This window comes from Vanessa tameamea, chromosome 24, assembly GCF_037043105.1.
Source record: "Vanessa tameamea isolate UH-Manoa-2023 chromosome 24, ilVanTame1 primary haplotype, whole genome shotgun sequence".
NCBI classification, from domain to species: domain Eukaryota; kingdom Metazoa; phylum Arthropoda; class Insecta; order Lepidoptera; family Nymphalidae; genus Vanessa; species Vanessa tameamea.
Window position 1 is genome coordinate 8,879,200 of NC_087332.1, and position 19,746 is coordinate 8,898,945.

General features: G+C 34.3%; 1 protein-coding gene across 5 annotated transcripts; it reads right to left on the reverse strand.

Annotated features, from left to right (window-relative positions):
* Nucleotides 1-1,883: 1,883 nt before the first annotated feature.
* Nucleotides 1,884-19,382, reverse strand: LOC113399598 (uncharacterized). 5 transcript variants are annotated; one of them, XM_026638764.2, is made up of 10 exons: nt 19,271-19,382; nt 18,004-18,494; nt 11,948-12,134; nt 6,864-6,988; nt 5,529-5,677; nt 5,046-5,203; nt 4,285-4,468; nt 3,618-3,888; nt 3,072-3,296; nt 1,884-2,548 (listed from the first exon to the last, which is right to left on the reverse strand). In XM_026638764.2, the coding sequence occupies exons 2-10, from the start codon at nt 18,263-18,265 to the stop codon at nt 2,352-2,354; spliced, it is 1,758 nt and encodes a 585-aa protein (XP_026494549.2). In that variant the 5' UTR covers nt 18,266-18,494; nt 19,271-19,382; the 3' UTR covers nt 1,884-2,351. The 5 variants fall into 5 exon arrangements, with proteins under 5 accessions (XP_026494549.2, XP_026494545.2, XP_026494547.2 ...); XM_026638760.2 differs by having other exon boundaries at nt 19,185-19,340; XM_026638762.2 differs by lacking the exon at nt 19,271-19,382 and adding an exon at nt 19,118-19,132.
* Nucleotides 19,383-19,746: the final 364 nt, after the last annotated feature.

Genomic DNA, 19,746 nt, shown 5'->3' on the forward strand with positions numbered 1-19,746 from the left:
GTCCTTTTTGCTATGTTTTCAATATCCATAATGATTTGATATTGATTAAAAGAAAAAAAAAACAAATGAAGTTCAAATTAATTACATAATCAGCCTGTAAATTTCCCACTGCTGGGTTAAGGCCTCCTCTCCCGTTGAGGAGAAGGTATGGAGCATATTCCACCACGCTGCTCCAATGCGGGTTGGTGGAATACACATGTGGCAGAATTTCGTTGAAATTAGACACATGCAGGTTTCCTCACGATGTTTTCCTTCACCGCCGAGCACGAGATGAATTATAAACAAATTAAGCACATGTAAATTCAGTGGTGCCTGCCTGGGTTTGAACCCGAAATCATCGGTTAAGATGCACGCGTTCTAACCACTGGGCCATCTCGGCTTAATTGTTATATTCCCCTTTTCCCACCAACTGTACACATGAACTAGAATTTACACTTATCAGGATTAAATCTGCCACCTTACGATTTAAAACTACTTAAAGACGATAAATGTATTAAAATGATTATCATATTTGACAGTTCGTTATAAAATAAGCTTATTTTTATATATAAGGCACATAATCAGACATTAATTAATTATTGTAAAGACGTCGTTAGAATATATTTATTAGTTTAATACAATTTATTTATAAAATATCACAATTTCAATCGTATTCTTACCAACTAATTTATAATCAATAAACTATGATCTATTTTAATATAATTGATACATTCGGTTTGTTTTTTTTTTTTTTTGTTTTATGATATACTTGTAACAGTATTGTCTGTACTGATGTCGCCCATCCAGTTAATTTATAATTACTACAATAAAATATAATATGTGTTTATTAATATCAAAAATATATTCCGAAGCTAATTTTTTTAATATCTATAAAAATAAATAAAATTGAAGTCTGTTTGTAATGTCCAAATAACTGATTTTTACTGAATACCCATGAAAGTATATACTGTAACGTAAAAAAAAAACGTCTGTCGGTCTGTTTGTTTGTTCCGGCTAGTATCGACGGCTGGATCGATTTTGACGGGACTTTCACTGGTGGATAGCTAATGTTATACGAGAGCGAATTAGGCTATTTTTATTTAGAAAAAAAAAAATTACTTATGCATCAAATTAAAACCCATGAATTGTTAACAAAATCCGATTCTATCCGATTAATTCGAACAGTATATAAATTAGTGAAAATAATTTATGTCAATATTATATATGTATTTTTATTTCTGTACATAACATGTATATTGAAAGAGACAGGATTTTGTATGGCAACATGTTTCATAAATATATATTATTTTTAAATTGGCTCCTTGTCCTTTAACATACTTGAATTACAGGCATATCTTCGGAATAGATCAATATTCATATATTTGTGAGTATTTTAACAAATATATATACGTATATAACAGTAGTTCTAGAAAAAAATATATTTAAATATACACATTAATATATGTATATTTAAATAAATCACGTCAAAGTACTTTCAAATATCATTTAACATTAAATATTTTAACGAAGATAATTCTTATTATAATTTAAAAAATATATGTGATTTATAAAAGTTATAGTAAAATATATATGTTTTATATCTACATTCTAATGAGATACTTTAAGCTACAGAGAATATCTCTGTATTTTTTCTATTTGAATTAAATTGCGTTCCGTTTTTGATAAGTATATTAAATTGTGTACTTCCTCACTATTGAATACGATGTGATCTTACACTCGAGACCTACTTAGTCTGTCTGAACTCTGGGTAGCCCATACACTTTAATATCGCTTGTCAGTGCTTAAGAGTGAATCCTTGTTCTTCATTTCAAGAAACATAAGATTTGACAAATATTCACGGCATCCGATTTAGGAGGTATGTTTTAATCGATTTCAAAAATAGAGAATCTCATTTCGTTTGTTTAATTTCGTTTTATAGATCACATTATTGAGTCTATACTAATATTATAAATTCGAAAGTAACCGTCTGTCTGTTACGCTTTGACGGTAAAAACCGAACCGAATTTGATGGAATTTCGTATTAAGATATTAAAAATTGTCACAATGATTATATTATAAATAAAATTTGTAATGAAATATTTATCACAATCATAAATTTCGAAAATGGATATATAAAGTATCCATTTAAGTTATTTTTAGAGACTAAATATTTCGTCAAAAAACGGTTTCTTAACAATATAAAAAATATTTTTTTTTATATAATAATATCCATAGTAATTACATACTGGACCAGAGATACGATTTTATTTCTTACATTTTGTCCACAGATAAAAAAACTAGGTACCCAAGCTCTAGCAATGCACTATTCTGCCAAAAATTATTTTCCTGTCAGTCTTTTACGAGCCCGATGCTCAGGGTTCCTGTTCGCTGGCCACGATATTGGGTCGGTTAACTCGTCTCTTCCTCAAGGTGCCGAGTATTTGTAACATTTCCTTGACCGCTTCCGGTTGATCGTCCTTCGGTTTCTTCTCCATGAAGTTCTGTTCTGTTGACTTCAGCTGGAACTTCCCTCCCTTTATCTGATCGACTATCGCGTCTATCGCGCCACCTGAAATGGTTAATTTTTGACATCCTATATTATATTTCACAATGCAAAATTACCAATAGTAACTTTTTTTTTGTCCAAAACTATTTAGTGTATGTACGACACAGTCATTGCACTCCGGTTTGTATTTTGGTTAGAAGCGTGCGTACGTGAGTTTAACTACAGGCATGTATGGCAGTAAAGATATAACATCTCATCTAACAGTTGGTGGCGTATCGGCGCCGTTAGAAGTTTTAGACATTAGTCTATGACCAGTGGAGACCGCTTACCATCTGCAAGTCGGCCTACATATAAAAAAGGAAGAGACTCACAAACATTGCCACTGCGAAAAGTATAAAACCTTTCTGATACCGGCAATTTATTGCCAACTTCTCGGTCTTAGGTCTTCAGGTCGGTAATGTCACGTGGCTGCAATTACACTGGTTCCTTACGAACCGAAACGAAGCAACACAGAAGATTGATGTTTGGTAGCACACGTATCGAGTCACAATCACACACACAAAGAGCACATAATACATTCACACACCTCCGTTCTGCTTCGTCTTCCTCAACGTTGCTCCCTTGCTGGCGAGCAGGTCCGCCATCGCCTCCGCCGCCGTCGTGCTCGCTGCAGCCGGAGTGGGGAGCGGCGGCGGAGGGGGTGGGGGCGGAGGTGGAGGGGGCGCACACGAGGGTGGCGCGGGCGGAGCGGGGGGAGGAGGCGGAGGTGACGGGCTCGGCGCGGGGGACGGGGGTCGCTCCGCTTCTGGAGCTGAGGGGAAAATATACCAGAGATTAGAAAGTGCATTGATGTAAAATGTTTAGAAGAGATATTAAGTAATCATACCTCGAAACTCACCGCAAATCACGAATGTGGATTGTCAAAGAGCACGTGCATGACATTATGGTATTACAGTAAGTCGATTTACAATATTTCACGAATGCGTTTACAGAAACAAAAACTGCGATTCCGCTTGAGAAGATACATGAAAATAACGTGCGAAGTAATATTCACAGAATCGCGACAATAAGATGGAATATATTTTATATTTACCAATAAATCGTGTAAAATAATTATATCTAGCGCGCTCACCAATTATCTGCTCTTCTACAACTTCTGCCACTTCCGCTTTGATCTCTTCTTTTATCGTCTCCTCTTTCTTTCCGTTCCCGCCATTTTCAAAGTAACTTATCCTCGACATTAGGTTTGACTTTTTCGGAGGTCTATTTCTCTCTAGTTCTGCGAGCTTCTTTTCCGCCTTCTCTGCTCGTTCTAAAGCTTTCTGCGCGTCCTCTTCCGCTAGCTTTATTTTCTCCTCCCATAATAGAATATCTGTGTCTTCGTGTTTCTCGGCTAATTTTAGCTGTGGATATAATTACATTTTTTAATTACATTCTTAGACAGAGAGTTTATTTTTTCACTCCATTTTATGTTGAAGGCTGTCACGGTTGGATTTAATATAAGAATGTTATTCTCATATTTATTAACTCTTAAGTCCATTTTAATATTTTATTTATGAATAAATTGTTCAGAAAGACCTGGACAACTTACTACTAATTCTGGCAAAATTGTTTTTTTAAGAGCTAAGAAGTTGTAAAGCAAGTTTGTAAAGTTTTTTTATAAGTTTTTACTTTACAAATTAAAATTGATTGAACTGCTGTTGTGTAATCCCAGCGAAAACTAGGATTTCCTGCGCAGTTGGCTGGCCTCCGTTTTCATAATAGCTATCTAGCAATTATATATATCTATATCTCCTCACCTGCAACTCCTCGAGCTGCTCCTTGTGCCTGCAGAGCTGGTTCTCCAGCGCGTCCCGCAGACTGTCCACCTCGGCCAGCAGCAGGCCGAGCCGCTCGTCGGTGTCCAGTTCCCCCATCAGCAGAGCGCTCTGGTGCGCCAGCACCTTCGCTCGTTTCTTCGCGTCGCGAGCCTCGGATTTGTAACTAATATGAAAACATAAATAGATTTCGTGATTTCAATAGCTTAGGCCGGAAAACATGAACACAAACATTATGAACGTCAAAATTAACAATAAAAAAAACAAATATCTCTGACGTAAAATGTTACCCAAAAACTATTGATAGATTTTAATCAAATACGAATAATCTTTATAGGTACTGTTTCCAGAAGACAGTTCCTGGTAGGGCCTTGTGCGTGCCCAACTGGGTAGGTACCACCAGGTATTCTACTGTCAATAAGCAATACTTAGTAGGATGTTTTCGATAGTGGAAACGAAAATTATGAAATTTGATAAAAATTAAAATATATGTAGAAATATACTTAAATATTTCGATATTGAGTCATATGAGCGCCTTATTAATTTATTATATTAAAATTAAAAATCGTAATTTTTAGTCTGTATATCACGTGACCCAAAACACGAGCCGCCATGGTGTGGCGTCAGATAGGCAGAAACTGTCATTTCAATATGCTATGCTCGCGTACTGCAAGAACTCGTCTCTTGTAAACAATCAGTAAGCGCGTTAAGGCACGTATGGCCCAGTAGACGTCCGCACTCACGTCTCGGCCATCTCCCTGTCCTTGTCTGCGTTGTTTTTGAGCGCACTCATCTCGTCCATCAGCAGCTTGGAGACGCGGTTGTGTCTCTCGAGCTGATTCCTCAGGTCCTGCAGTTCCTTCTCCTGCTTGCTGCATTTTTCTCTTTCTATCTCGAGCTCCTGGAATACAATTTAAATAACTTTTATATACATAAACATTATGAGAATGCCTTGATATTGTTTTGGAAATGAGTCTAATTTCTGTCTATATAGGGTGCGAGCGATCCCGTAACTTCCCGCGAAGAGATGAACTTGTAACGTTGGTTTTTTACTCGTTATTTCGCTAAGCTAGGGCGCTCTAAGGCGCTCTAGGGCGCTCTAGGCAACGACAAGTCTCACATACCATGCATTTCTCTTCGTGAAACACGTAAAAGCTTTTATCCAGAGATAACAAATTAGGTTTGGTTAAAAATTTGACACTCGATGTGTCCCCCTGGATCCTTACCTGCGTGAGCTGCACGTTGGTCTCGTGCGCCTCGAACTCGTGCAGTCGGGCGGCGCTGGCCTCGGTCTGCAGGCCGGCCACCTGCTCGCTCAGCTCGCTCACCGTGCGCTTCAGGAACTCCACCTCCTCGTTGCTACTGGCGTCTGAAGCTGGGGAGTTCGCTGATTTAGTAGTTATTCGAGGATTACACTGAATCACAATGTCCCAAATATCATCGCATACTGAACGGTGAAGATAAACGTCGTTCGGAAACCTATTTGGTTAGGAACGTAGAGTCTATCCCAACCATAGAAACAGTTAAGACATATACAATATATAACTTTGGCACTGTTCACTTTGTGGTAGGGCTTTGTGCAAGCCCGTCTGGGTACCACTCACTCAACAATACAGTAACAGTACTCTGTATTGTTATGTTCCGGTTAGAAGGGTGAGTGAGCCAGTGTAATCATAGGCACAAGGGACATAACATCTTAGTTCCCAAGGTCGGTGGCGGATAGGTGATGTAAGGAATGGTTAATATTTCTTACAGCGCCTTTGTCTATGGGCGGTGGAGACCACTTACCATCAGGTGCCCCATAAGCTCGTCCGCCAATCAATGCCATAAAAAAAAAGCTAAGGTTTGTTTATTTTAACTGCCTAACCAATAAGATTTGGCTCAAAGTTGGATGCTGAAGCCCAGCAAGGACAAATTACAATCTGTTATTTTTTATGCGATTATATTAACAAACCAGCACGTTATTTTGACATCGTTTTATTTAGTTGAAGGAAACTTATATATTAACATAACTAGAACTTCCTTCAAAGGCAGATGGAGCGCAGTGTACATTAAAGTGAAACAACAAAAGCGAATACAAAGTCCCGGTATTGCTGCACACATAACCGTTAATTGGCCTTTTGTTTTATAATCTGATACTGCGACCAATAGTGTTTGAGAATTTACACATGTGTTATGTGACTCAGCGAATGATTAATCTTGATACTTATGTGTATTTGTCGTTTATCGGAAATTTAAACACGCAAAAACACAATATTTAAATGTATCGTTTCTTTGTTTACCTCGAGTCGTGTATTTTAACTAAAGATGTTTTTTTTTTAGTTTCATGATGAAGTTGCTTGCTAAACCGCTAATTAAGGTGTAAAATCTCTCGAAATAGAAAACTCCGCACCTTGAACTCCAAGGCATCCTGTCTTACTTAATAGGCTACATTTTGGCTAATACCGGAAGACCGACCTCTAAAACGCGAGCGAAGCCGGGGTTGACAACTATTATTTCATAAAATAAGATCCATAGGTGGGTTTTTATAGCTAAGCGTAGTGATATATATATATAAATACCGGTATCAGTTGCATCTGTGAGGTCAATGTCGACGGCGGTGGCCGGGAGGGCGTGAAGGAGGGCCGTGCTCCGTCTCTTGAGCTGCTTGTTCTGTTTGTACCACTCGCCAGCTTGCTGCATAACCCTGGAACATCACACACCATCTACAAAACTTCATTCTATCATTGAGCTGCGTCGCGTTCAAACCGAGTTACTCAATTTTGATGAAATCAAGTATAAACGGTACATAGGGTACACGTATAATGATTACTCGTTTTGAAGATTACTAAATAGCTATATTAACTTGAAAAGTTACAGGCACTTTAATTTTATTTACGTGTAAAGATTATAAGGCACGTTGCCTTTAAATCTGTACTCGATACATTTTGATTTATTTTATGGATTTATGCGATGTGTGTCAGACGAAATCAATATAGAAAAAAACTATGTTCAAGGAGTCTTCATTGATTTCTACACAGCCTTGACAATAAAAGAATAAATCGAAGTCGTTTCTCAAGCATTTTTTAAGCATTTTATAGAGAGTAGGTAGGCAGACTTTAGTAGGAGGTAGGGTTTTGTGCAAGCTTGTCTAGGTAGGAACCACTCACTCAACTGTAATATACATTATATAAAATTCAATTAAATCCGTTCTGCTAAATCTGTAACTCTATATGTTGTCTTGATTCCATTTAACCCCCCTGCCTCCCACATACTGTAGTATTGATTTGAACTTGACTTGCGTAATTGAGAACACGATATCGTGATGAAAGATAATCACAGAAACATGATACAATATATCTGCTTGCAGGGTTTAAGTATCCAGATATAACGCGGACTCGAAACTCTCAGGGACCTTAGCAATAATAAGCAGTGAAAAATTTATATTAGAATTAACACTTATATTATAATTCGAAAGTAAATCTGTCTCTCTGGCTGTCTGTCTGTTGCTCTTTCACGGTCAAACCAATAAACCGAATTTACAGAACTTTGATATGAAACAAGCTCGAACTCCCAAGAAAGGACATAAGCTACTTTTTTTATGCTTAACCCGTAACGAACAACTCCTTAAACGCGAGCAAAGCCGCGTGCGACATCTAGTTATATACACACATTTGATTGTAATGCTAGCTATTAAAGTATGACATATCATTAATAGCCTGGTGCGCCAATGGCTTGAAGGTAGCTGAACCCGAATGGATCTACATCCATTCGAGTTCGAATATATAGATCATGAGATGTAAATCCAAGACCAAACAGACAAGATTTTTTTTTTGTAGTGACCTTCAATACTAAACAATCTATGAAGGTCCTTATTCTATTCATGCGAAACCGGAAAGGGAATTTATAAAGAAACTGTTAGATTACTTAAAAATAAAGTAACAAGTCCTACTGCTGGACTTGAAGCATGTAGGCTGTAGGCAACATGTAGGCTTCCTCACGTTTTTTTTCTTTCACCACCGTGAACAAGATGATTTATTTACTAGAAAAATTAAGCAACTTTAAAACTCAGTTCCGCATTCCATATATATTTAAGTAAGGCTTTTAATAAATTTAAATAATATGATAAATAAATAGTATTACATAAGGCGTATTGGTCAATACAAGAATATATTAAAGTAATGGTATTCGTTAATTCGCTTTTTCTTAAACGAATTATGGCAATGCTCCATTTTCGGGAATTAGTGATATTCTATTTACCCCTCCAGTTAAGCTTAAAGCTTACGCTAGATTGGGGACGCCAATAGCAATGGGGAGGACGGTCGCAGGTTCGATCCTAACCCCCAAGAGTACTTAACATCGCTGGGTAGCCCATATACCAATGCGTTATAGCCGCTTTAAATTGATTTCTGTACAGGATATTCCTACTATATTTTAGTAAGAATCTCCTGACCGATATAGGCCACCCAACTACAACAAGTGTGTGCACCAACACAGGCGCACTCTCTATTTCCTCACAATCACATTCGATACGACTGGAAGGAGTTCAGGCGCGGGACCAAGCTTCACGTTATTTCCGAGGCACGGGACTGTACACACTTCCAAATTCCAGACTGCGGGATATTACTGAGAATGTTTCGACAGAAAGACCCACCTTTTTAACGGCTTAAAGTGGGGATTGAACACAAAACCTCTGACCAAATCTGTGACCATATATCCAGCCATTAGACTAAAGAGGCAAGTAAGTATTGCCCATTGCAATTGAAGAAGGAATAAAGATAAACAAACCTTGGAATAGGTTATAGGTACTCGCCTGTTCGTCTAGCAAGAAATGAGGCTCCATATAAAGCGCTATAGCCATACATTATATAAGGAATCAAAATTGGTTGTAAGAGCCTACTTGAATGAGTATATTTTGATTTTGAATGAAACCAAGATTTGAACCTGGATAAATTCAACGTGCCTTAATTACTCAGTCTTATCGACTTGACAAAGTTGATGAAAATCATTACGAAGTAAGCTTGAACCCCAATTAAGGACATAGACTTTTTTACACCTAACAGGTGACGACCGACCTCTAAAAGGCGCGCGAAGCCGCAGACGATAACTATAAATAAAATAAACCTTACATGTTCACTTCAACATCACACGAACAGACACACAACTCAAATTTATTCACATGATTTTTTCTAAACAAATATAAAAATAACACAAAATTATCATTCTTAAAAACGAAAACGTTCGAAAAATTCACTAAATTCATTTTTGATTAAATTATCATTGCGATGAGAGTTAAGTTAAAAGATTTGATGCAACGTTTTTGTGTAACTTTTGTTTGAAACTTTTTTGATACAAAGATATCACACCGACGCATACGTCGTGGATCGTATTTAGAACTGATCAGTATTCGTACTGAGAGGTGAAATTTTGATTTGGAATTATAATATTTTACCTTAATATCGGTATTACGTCCGTAACGAATTCAAACTTTCTAAATTCTAATAAACAAGCGATCGCCCGCGGTCTCGTCTATAAAGTCTAATATAAAGTACGAATAGTCAAAGTCGAAGTTGTTAGAAATATTATATATTAGTAAAAAGTAGCAAAATTGTCTATGTCTAAGTCTCTGATTAAATTAGTCTAACTTTCCGAACGTCATTACGATAGCTGTCAGATTGGATTTCAATTATCAATTTTGGCGGGAAGCGCGAAATGTCAGGCATATCACTGTTATACTGTTTTGTAATAATATTCGCAAACCAGAAATCGATAAAAGTATTTGTTATTTATTAATAATTTGTTTTGTTAATAATTTGACAATACGCCAGAAGGCTAAGTTGGAGTAGGGTAGACAATATCCGTAACGGTAGCATGTTAAAACGATCCCGAGGCGCCTGCCGAAGAGGCGGACAGATAAACGCTGGTTTTTTAGTGTGTGGTGCATGGGCGATGTAAGGAATGGATAAGTTTTTATGAGATGTCAATGTAGGATCGGTATTGACCACTTGCCACCACCTTGCGCGTTTGGCCGCCCGAGTATTTCATCAAATAATATATATAATACACCTATTCACGTACATACAATATAAGTAAATACTTATATATAATACACTAAAAACTTGTATTTCTTCTTCGTATATGTAAACTATTAACAAAAAATAACATCGTTCGGTCTTATCACAATACTCGAATTTTTAATTGATGCTTGAAAATGATTGAATCACGATTCGACAAGGCATTTTGTGGAGTTATTTTTTTAAAAACCTGTTTTATTAACAAATGCCCGTTCCGAGACTTGCCAACTGTGCTGGTCAGAACAGATGCTCTCCTGTTCCGTCACTCTCTTAATCTGGGACGGGACGAAGAAGCCGACATGATTTTCAATAGTTTTCAAGACGTGCTTTCCGAGATTTATTACTACTTTAGTATAACCTATTTTTTGTAATTTATTTTACAAAGACATGAACGGTTTTACAGAAAAAATTACATGACTACTGACCTCCCCATTTTCACTAATAACACAACACAATTCAAACGATTAAGTAAAACTTATTGATCTTATTTTTCTCTAAACACTTAACAAGGACTAATTCAAGCAGTCAATTGTAACCGACTTATATCCTAAGACATTTAAATTTTCAATAAACATTTAAATATTACTACGTAATTTCATGAATATACATTCGTCATTGTAATTTGCGTAGTAAAGTGAACTCTAATTCACTGGAATTAGGTTTAATTTTCCTCGTATCACGTTCCAACAACGCCAGGACCCTACATCAATTAACCATTCCTCTCATCTCCCTTCCTATAATTGTGGATAATTTTCCGTTTTAACGCTCCGTGAGGTACACTAGGTTGGAGGAAATAGCCAAGGCTCGTGATATTCCCCTTTAGGGAGAATTAATAGGTGTCATTTATATTCATATTGTTAATACGAAAGTAGCTGTTTGTTACGAGCAAGCACCTGTTGGTCGTGTGTAAGGGGGATACAAGAGGTGCCCCTTTCTGTATCCCTTAATTTTGTGATGATCGGGTGATAAGTTAAGAAGTGAAAACGTAACAAATAAACAAACTGACTGACGCATTTGTGTAATATTTAGGTTAGGTGCCGGCGCACAGATTATTTTGTCAAAGTTACGTGCGATGGAGAAGCTACGATGGAGATTGAACGGTACGGTCAAGGTTACAGGATCATGGTAGTAGACAGCATTTCATATTCTGTTTATACGTTAATCATGTTAACTAAGCCTATAAATCCGCAGATCAGAAGATCCTGTGTTCAAATCCCGCTTTGGCTTGATAAAAAGTTGTTTGGTTTTTCAATACAAAAATTCTCAACACCCTGGGACCTTGAAGTTGTCAGAATTTATACGTGACTTGGAAAACACGTAAAGCCGTTGATGCAGAATCAAACCTTAACTGTATTCGGTCATGGCGAATTTGCCGGGCGGACTATGAGAGAGGGAATAGTGATTACACCTGTATTTGCGCACACACTTGTGCACTAAAATATATCCTGCGCAGTTGGCTAGATTATTCTCTATTGAGAATAGCTGAAGCCAAAACTGGTCAGGGCAAGCCCCATTCAAATCATTTATTGCAAGTACAGTCTAGTCCAAAAATATCCTACATTGAAATCCACAAAAAATACGAAATTACTCACTTCTGCATAACACCACTGTCGATTTCATGCTGGTTTTTGAGCTGCTGGTACTCCTTGAACAGCTTCTCCGACACAGCTCGCAGCTTATTGAGCTCTTTCTCTCTATCATTGAGCTCAGCTTCGAGATGGTTCCGCTCTTCAGTGACGATGTTGTACCTCCGCTGCAGGTCGTCATGCTCCCGTTTTGCTGTAGAACAAATTCAGTTTATTTATATAACTTTCTTTGAGATATGGGAGAATGTTTGCATAAGGAAGCCGGTTGATATATTCGTTTCCAAGTATTTTGCACGTTACGTGCGTTCGTATTAATAAATTGGGTTAATTTTATCAGAAAACTTCATAAAACAATTTAATTTTGAAGAGTTTCGCCTACTTTTTAAGAAAATAGTTATTTTAATATGAGTTGTATCTAAGCGCTAAGTCTTGTTGGTACGATATATAGCAAGTCTTTTCGATTACTTCGTTAAGTTCATGCACTGTTTCACTTTGTAAATATTTAAAACTACCCACAATTTGAATTGAAAACAAATTAGGTATAACTTAAAGTTAATAAAATACGTGTTCAACTAACTATAAATTTAGTAATATTTGAACATACTACTAAAGTGAGTTTGCATCAAGAGGACGAAAGCAGACGAATCGGTCCGCCCATAACATTTTTCCTTAAACAATGGCAATGTAAGAATCAGTGTCGCCGCTTATGCTGCGTACCTAATAATGACATTATGATAAGGAAATAACCTAAGCCGCATTAATACCGATTAAATTATCTGATAACAATCTAATACTGATAATATTAAATCAAATCTCCACAGACATGTTGTCTGTATCTGTGCGTAGTTATATCTTCCTATTAAAATGAATGAATAATTTTACAATTTTTTAATCATTTTTATTATTGATAAATATTAGGAACTTTTTAAATTAAAAAGTAATCTAAATCTTCGTTACTTTGTTAGTCACGTCATCCAGTCACGTCTTGGTGGTAGGGTTTTGTATGAGCCCGCCTGGGTAGTGGGTGGGCAGGTACAACCCACTCATCGTACATTCCAACATCAAACAAAGTAGTAAGTGTTGTTTTGCTCCGGTTTGAAAGGAGAGTGAGCCAATGTAACTACAGGCAGACAGGCCATAACATTTTAGTTCCGAAAGTTGGTGGCGTAATTGGTAATGTGAGGAATGATTAATGTTTTATTGTTTTTTATAGCGCCAAAGCGTCTATGAGCGGAAGTGAACACCTATCATCAGTTTATCGAAAAAAATATCGAATAATCTATGAGACTTATATTACATTGCTAGATGACTTCCATCATTAGTACCTAAGCTTTGTATGCTCCATTTTGGACGAAATTTCATTTGTCTTATATCAATTAACAGCCTCAAATCCACAGCTGTCATAAGCCTTCCCGCTATTAAAAACAAAGAACCAATATATCACAATCACCAATTTATCGAAAACAAAACAGACACTATTTTCCTTAGCACGAGACAATTTGTCCATCCACTCAAATTTAGTCTTTAATTTAAACAATACTGATATATTTCCTAGCTATTTTCCCTGGCAAATATAGAAACAAAACTATGACGACAAAAATTAACTCTAAGATCGACCGAACTATGCGATTGTCTTCTAGGACTTTAGGAATACACTGGTTCTATCTGAACCGTCACTAGACAATCACGTCCGCGTATGCTTTGAATCGCTATTGAATTTTCTAATTGGTTTAAGTGGGTCAATTATAAACCTCATGATAAAATTCCTACAGCAGGTGCAAATGATGAATGTCATTAGTGTAATGTTTATGCTCATTAAACTACATAGTTACATTTATGATTAGGATTCCATAACCTTCCGAAACGACCTTACGTCTGTGGTGTATGTCTTATAACACAGAAAAAAATATATTTTCAAGTCAATTTAAGCCTACTCTTTATTAAATAAATTACAATCGCTAATAGATTCTCGAAAAACATTCAGTCATTGTTTATTTTCTCATAACAATTATGGTATAAAATAAAACTAGTAAAATTATTTTATTTGTAGACTTGGAAGCAAACTTTTTGTTACGAAAGTGTGCTTCAATCAAAAACATCATTGGTTTTGTAAAAAAAACTTAACACAAACTTTCCTTACTGATTGTTTTAAATTAATTAATTGAAATATCAACCTTAAGTTACTTTTTTAAAGTTTAGTCGAGACAGTTCAGTTAAATAACAGTTGGAAATGTACCACAGAGTAATAATAATAACAAACAAAACAACTATTTGTTTGTATAGACAATGAGGTCCATTAAAATTTTTCTTGTTGATAATTAGTGTGAGAGAGGGAGCGAAATAGTATTTTTTTAATTACATATTTTGCAGTTGAGATACTCAACTTCTAAAATAACTAAAAACCGAATACGACATTTTACAAATTGAGATATATCGTCATTTAAGATTTTCTGTGACATACATATTGTAGTCCGTCAGTCGTGAGTATAGTTTAGTTAACAAAATAATATGTACCGTCTAGTTGCATAATTAATCCTTGTTGATATGTTGTATGAAAAATTAAATGACTGAGTGCAAATCACCTTTGCAATTATACTTCAGAAAAAAAAAATGTTGCATTGCCAACATAATAAATCACTTAAAACCTTAAATTTTAACCGTTATGTCGCTTATGCCGGGAATTACTCTGGCTTATTCACCATTCATAGATAAGAATAACATAGTCATCTATGTTTTAACAATTCCAGAAATCGACATGCAAACATTTACTCGTAATTCTTACATGATGCGACTTATCAGTGAATAAAAATTATCAGAAATTCAAGAACAGATAAGATAAAAATATGATATTCGTACAGCGTACATATTTACAACTTCATCGCAGCATACTAGGTTATTATAACATTGTAATTGACATAATACAATTTTTTACTCGTATCTTCATCTTGACATATCCTACATGTATAATTAGTAAAAATCGACGAAATTCCTCATTTATAATATCAGTAGCGTCGTGCAGTGCAGTTAAGATGAATTCTTAGCCCCTCCCTTCGATAAGCTAATGACCACTATTACTAGGATGATAAAATGTTTTCAACAGAACCAGCTTTTAAATTTAATCTTAAATATTTTAATAATGCACTTACTTAATATGCTGAACAAAAAAAACAAGAATTATACAAATGTATATTAAATAATATAACATTTTAAATAAACTTTAAAAATGGTAAATAAAAATAAAATGTCCATGTTTAATTAGAATCAAAGTAATAGAAGTAAAGATTATGTAAATTTAGAAGTTTCAATTAAAGATTATTATTATTATTTATAAAAATCATATATTCTTGAGATATTTCCAATTAATAAATTGTCAGGAAAAAAAAATAACTGATTCCAAAAATATTCTTCATAGTCAATATATACCTCGATTAAGCCTCAAATTATGCTAACTAACTTATTTAACTTTCAATGAAAGTTGAGCCACAGTATAAACATATACATATGAAATATGTCAGTTTCATTTCCATATGATTAAAAAGTTAATTAACAGGATAATTGTTATATATTATTCTATAGTTTGTTTTTGCTAATGTATTGACTTAAGGAATAACTCATGCCAGTGACCGCTATAATAATTGGGTACTGGATATAACCCAATTGACTGATTTTATATTAATAAAATCTGTAGTAATTGCCAAGGCATTGACTTGGCATTGCCAAGATGCCATAAATGTCGATGACCTTCCTAAAAAGTGGTTACCACGACCCGATTAATTTACTCATCTCTATCTAGAAATAAGTTATTTACAACAAATTGTATATAAGAAACTGATTACTATGTATTTATAAATAACGGTGTGACCACAAAATATAATGAGATCATATTATTCACTATTCAATATAATAAGAATTAACTTGAAAACGTCTTAATCATATACAAGAATAGTATATTGAGTTATATTTCACGATTAGTCAAATCAAATTTATACTTAAGCCTTTGCCATTAAATTAACAGTTGGTGAAGCATAGGAAACTCTCATTCATTACTTATTATGTAGCAATACCTTGTTTTTTGTGTTCTGGTTTTAAAGAGTGGGTTCGTATTATTATAAGCACATAGTAACACCTTTGATTCAGTTGCAAGTCAATTTTATTTAAACCCTTAGCGCATGTGGTGTTTAACTATAATTTGCTTATAATTAAGTACTTCATAAGTTTGGAACTGTAATAGATTTATACAAATGTTATAAGTCATTGGTAAGGTTAATAAATGTAACTTTTTTTTATAGCTCTTTGTGCTTTTAAAATGTAAGAATTTGTCTCCACTTCTCACAGTTCTTATATTTATCAGTGGAGATGAGTTACCAATATGTGGACTGTCTACCCATCTTCCTTAAAAGTTATAACTAAAGTTAACATCAAAATATACATAAAAAAAATTCAGTAATATGTCAAAAAAAAGTGTTTTACATAAATTTGTAACCAAATGTTAGCTTATTCTGTTACATCCTTGCCAATATTAACAATACTTTATAAATCTGTTTGCTTTTAAAACAGTCAAACAAATGAGGATATTGCAAATAAGTCAAAACTGTTTTTAGAACATTATCTATCCTTACAATATTTTTGCGTTTATTTAACAAACAATTAACTACATATTTGTTTTTCAAAACATGTCCTTATTAAAATTAAATAAATATTTACATATATTATCAAAATTCAGGGTCCTTCAATATATTTTTAGGTATGAGAAAAACATTTTAAGCTTAACATGTATTATAAATATTTTAATTTTTACTAAGTGGTACATTTATGACAATCAATCACCAAATGTTTTGACTGACTATATTGAATAGACTTAGAATTTGTTTTTTTTTGTCATATAAACCCATATAAAATACAGATTATGTTATTCTTCAATAATAAACAGTAAGGTATCTATTTCTATTGACACAGTCTAAATTTTTTTTCAATTCTGTAATCATAATATGCCTATGACATTATACCAAGCTATATCATACCTCAATATCAAATTAAATTATGATCAGTTCAGTAATTCAAGTCAACAAACAGATGAACAGAATCACTTTTGCATTTATATTTGGCAGTTTATATTCATAGCACTGTGAGAAGTTTTATTAAAATTTATTTAACCGATTAAAGCACTGTGACAGCAATTACTTTAATATTTTGGGATATTTGCCTAGTAAATAAATAATAAAAAAAAGAAATGACCTAAACAAGCTTAAATAAATTAAAAAATCAAATTGTCATAAAATAATAATAAAATATACAGTTTGAATATTTAAATCTTCATATTTCAAAAAATAATAAGCTTTTATCATATCGTCTTATTATTAATTATTATTCATATTTATTGATGTAATTTTAATTTTTTATAGAAAATAAATATAAAAAAATATATATATACCTTTGTAACGATGCAGGTATTATTTATTTAAATTACTTTTATAATTGGATTTTATATTTAAATTTGGCCGTTGTTGTTTCATTTTCGAAATATATTTAATATTCTAATAGATATTACAACTGAAATACTATTTTTATTTGACATTTCAGTCCTGCAAAAATGACACAATAGTGTTGCTCAATAAGTCGATATAATCATGGTAATAAAAAATATCGAAATTTTGATCGTTGCGGATTCAAATAATAAAGAAGTTATCAACATTTCAGATCCAAATTTAATCACGCCAGGTGTATTGCGCAGTAGAACAGTTACACCTAGTTATTAAGTGTCTGTTTGCCATAAAATCGGTTCAAAAGTATTATACATAAATCATATAAATATGTCTGTTTTCAACAAAAAAGTGTACATAAAGAACTTTTCTCAGTGTTGTGTACCAAGCAAGTTTAAGAATACATAATGCGTAAGCAACAGGTTATCGCCTATCATAATCCGACAAATACGAGACTAGGATTTCCATTCGCACTTTCGTTTGCATATGACCCAGCGGGCGGCTGGCTGGAGCATGCGCAGTGACAAAATAAAAAAAGTGGGAAAAACTATAGATTTCCGCCTTGAAATGAATAGTACGAACCTTTTTCGGATTTGAGGAGGTAGGTTTTGTGCTTCCTCTCCGCTTCTTCGTATCTGTTTTTCCACTTTTCAACATAAGTCGAAAGAGCGATGTTCGTCTCTTTAGTGTTTTGATGCGCGTCAGGCTGCGTCATTCTAGCGGCAGTGGCTCGCGGGATCCTCGTGGCCGCGCCGGGACAGAGCGAGACAGAACTCCGGCCGCCTTGACACTGATTGTTGCTCGACGCGATCGCAAATACATTATCACCGTTCCTTTTAATCATTTTTGCATTCGATTTTTTACACGCGCGCCGCGATCTCTCGCATCGTCTCGTTTTCACATATGCACCATTCACGTGTCTAGATCAACAGGCTGGTATGTCGGTCGTTGGAAAGTGTTAAATAAATTCGCAAATAAGGTCCCTTTGTTCTCGCCGTTGAGGAAAATACGCACGATCCTGTACGCGACACTGCTGAACTGTGTCACCGTTCGCGTTCACTCATTGAAACAGCCTTGGAATTAATATAAAAATATAAACATTATTAATAAAAATGCAATGTATGCGTAAAACTACGATAAAATACGACAATTAGCTCTCAGAGGCAGATTGCTACTAACGTATGGTTGTGGTTGTGATATGATAATGAAAACTTCGTCATTGTGAGTCATTAGACTTGGTGTTTACGCTTGATGTTTACCTTTGGAGTAGCTTCAGTCTTGCATATGTTAGAGAATGTTACTAAAGAACTATTTAGAGTTTAGTATGAATTAGTCGTGCATGTTTTAGTTAAATCTATCAATATAACTATCTTTTCTCTATGTTTACTTATAGTAATAATCACTCAATAATATTCATTTCATTTTATTAAATAATTTATTACAATGTCAAACTTTCATTGATTTTCTGCGTATAAAAATCAACTTTAAAAACAAGTTTTGCTGCATCATAGTTCTGTTTTTAATGTATTTGTTATTAAATATGATTTTACAAATCAGAAATAGTTATAAATTTTTTTTTCTAGGTGTTAGAGTTAAAATGATAAATGTTATAATAAAGTAAGAGCTAACTGCAGAAAATAAAATAAAAAATAATCGTAACTAAGTGTAATAAGTTCCAATGACTTTTATAATGCACACACAATAAACGGCTAAATTTTTCACAAAAACTTAACACAATAATATCACATATTATCAGAACTCACAGGCAAGTCAAACGCACTGAATGCATTTCGTCTAAGAACTGTCGAACGGATATTCTAATTTTAACATAGTTTCCAATGAAACGAACCGTCTTGTATAAAGTAAACGACAGGACAAGCGTGTGGGTAGATGAGGCTGGCATGGTGCGAGTTACAAGTGATTTAATTGACGGCAATGTGCGCTATTAATTCGGTATATGCTTGACATCAACGACGTAAGCCCACCCAGGATACGCTTATTCGGACTATTGTGTTATAAATTAAATTATAACAGTTTTACTTTCACTTGTATCTGATTTTTATTACCCCATTAAATATTGCATTGTGATTTAGATAATACAACTAAATTGTAATTTTTAATTGGTGTTTTTACGTACCTTAGAAATTTTTTGATAGTGATGGAGGTATATTAGTATCGATAAATCTTATATATCTATTTTTTATTAATTAATTAATTTATTTATTAATGTTGCATTGAAGTACGAATTAATTTTTTTATTAAGATTTTTTTTTATTACAAATCGTTACACAACTTACCTAGATTAATGCTTCAATTGTCAATTCA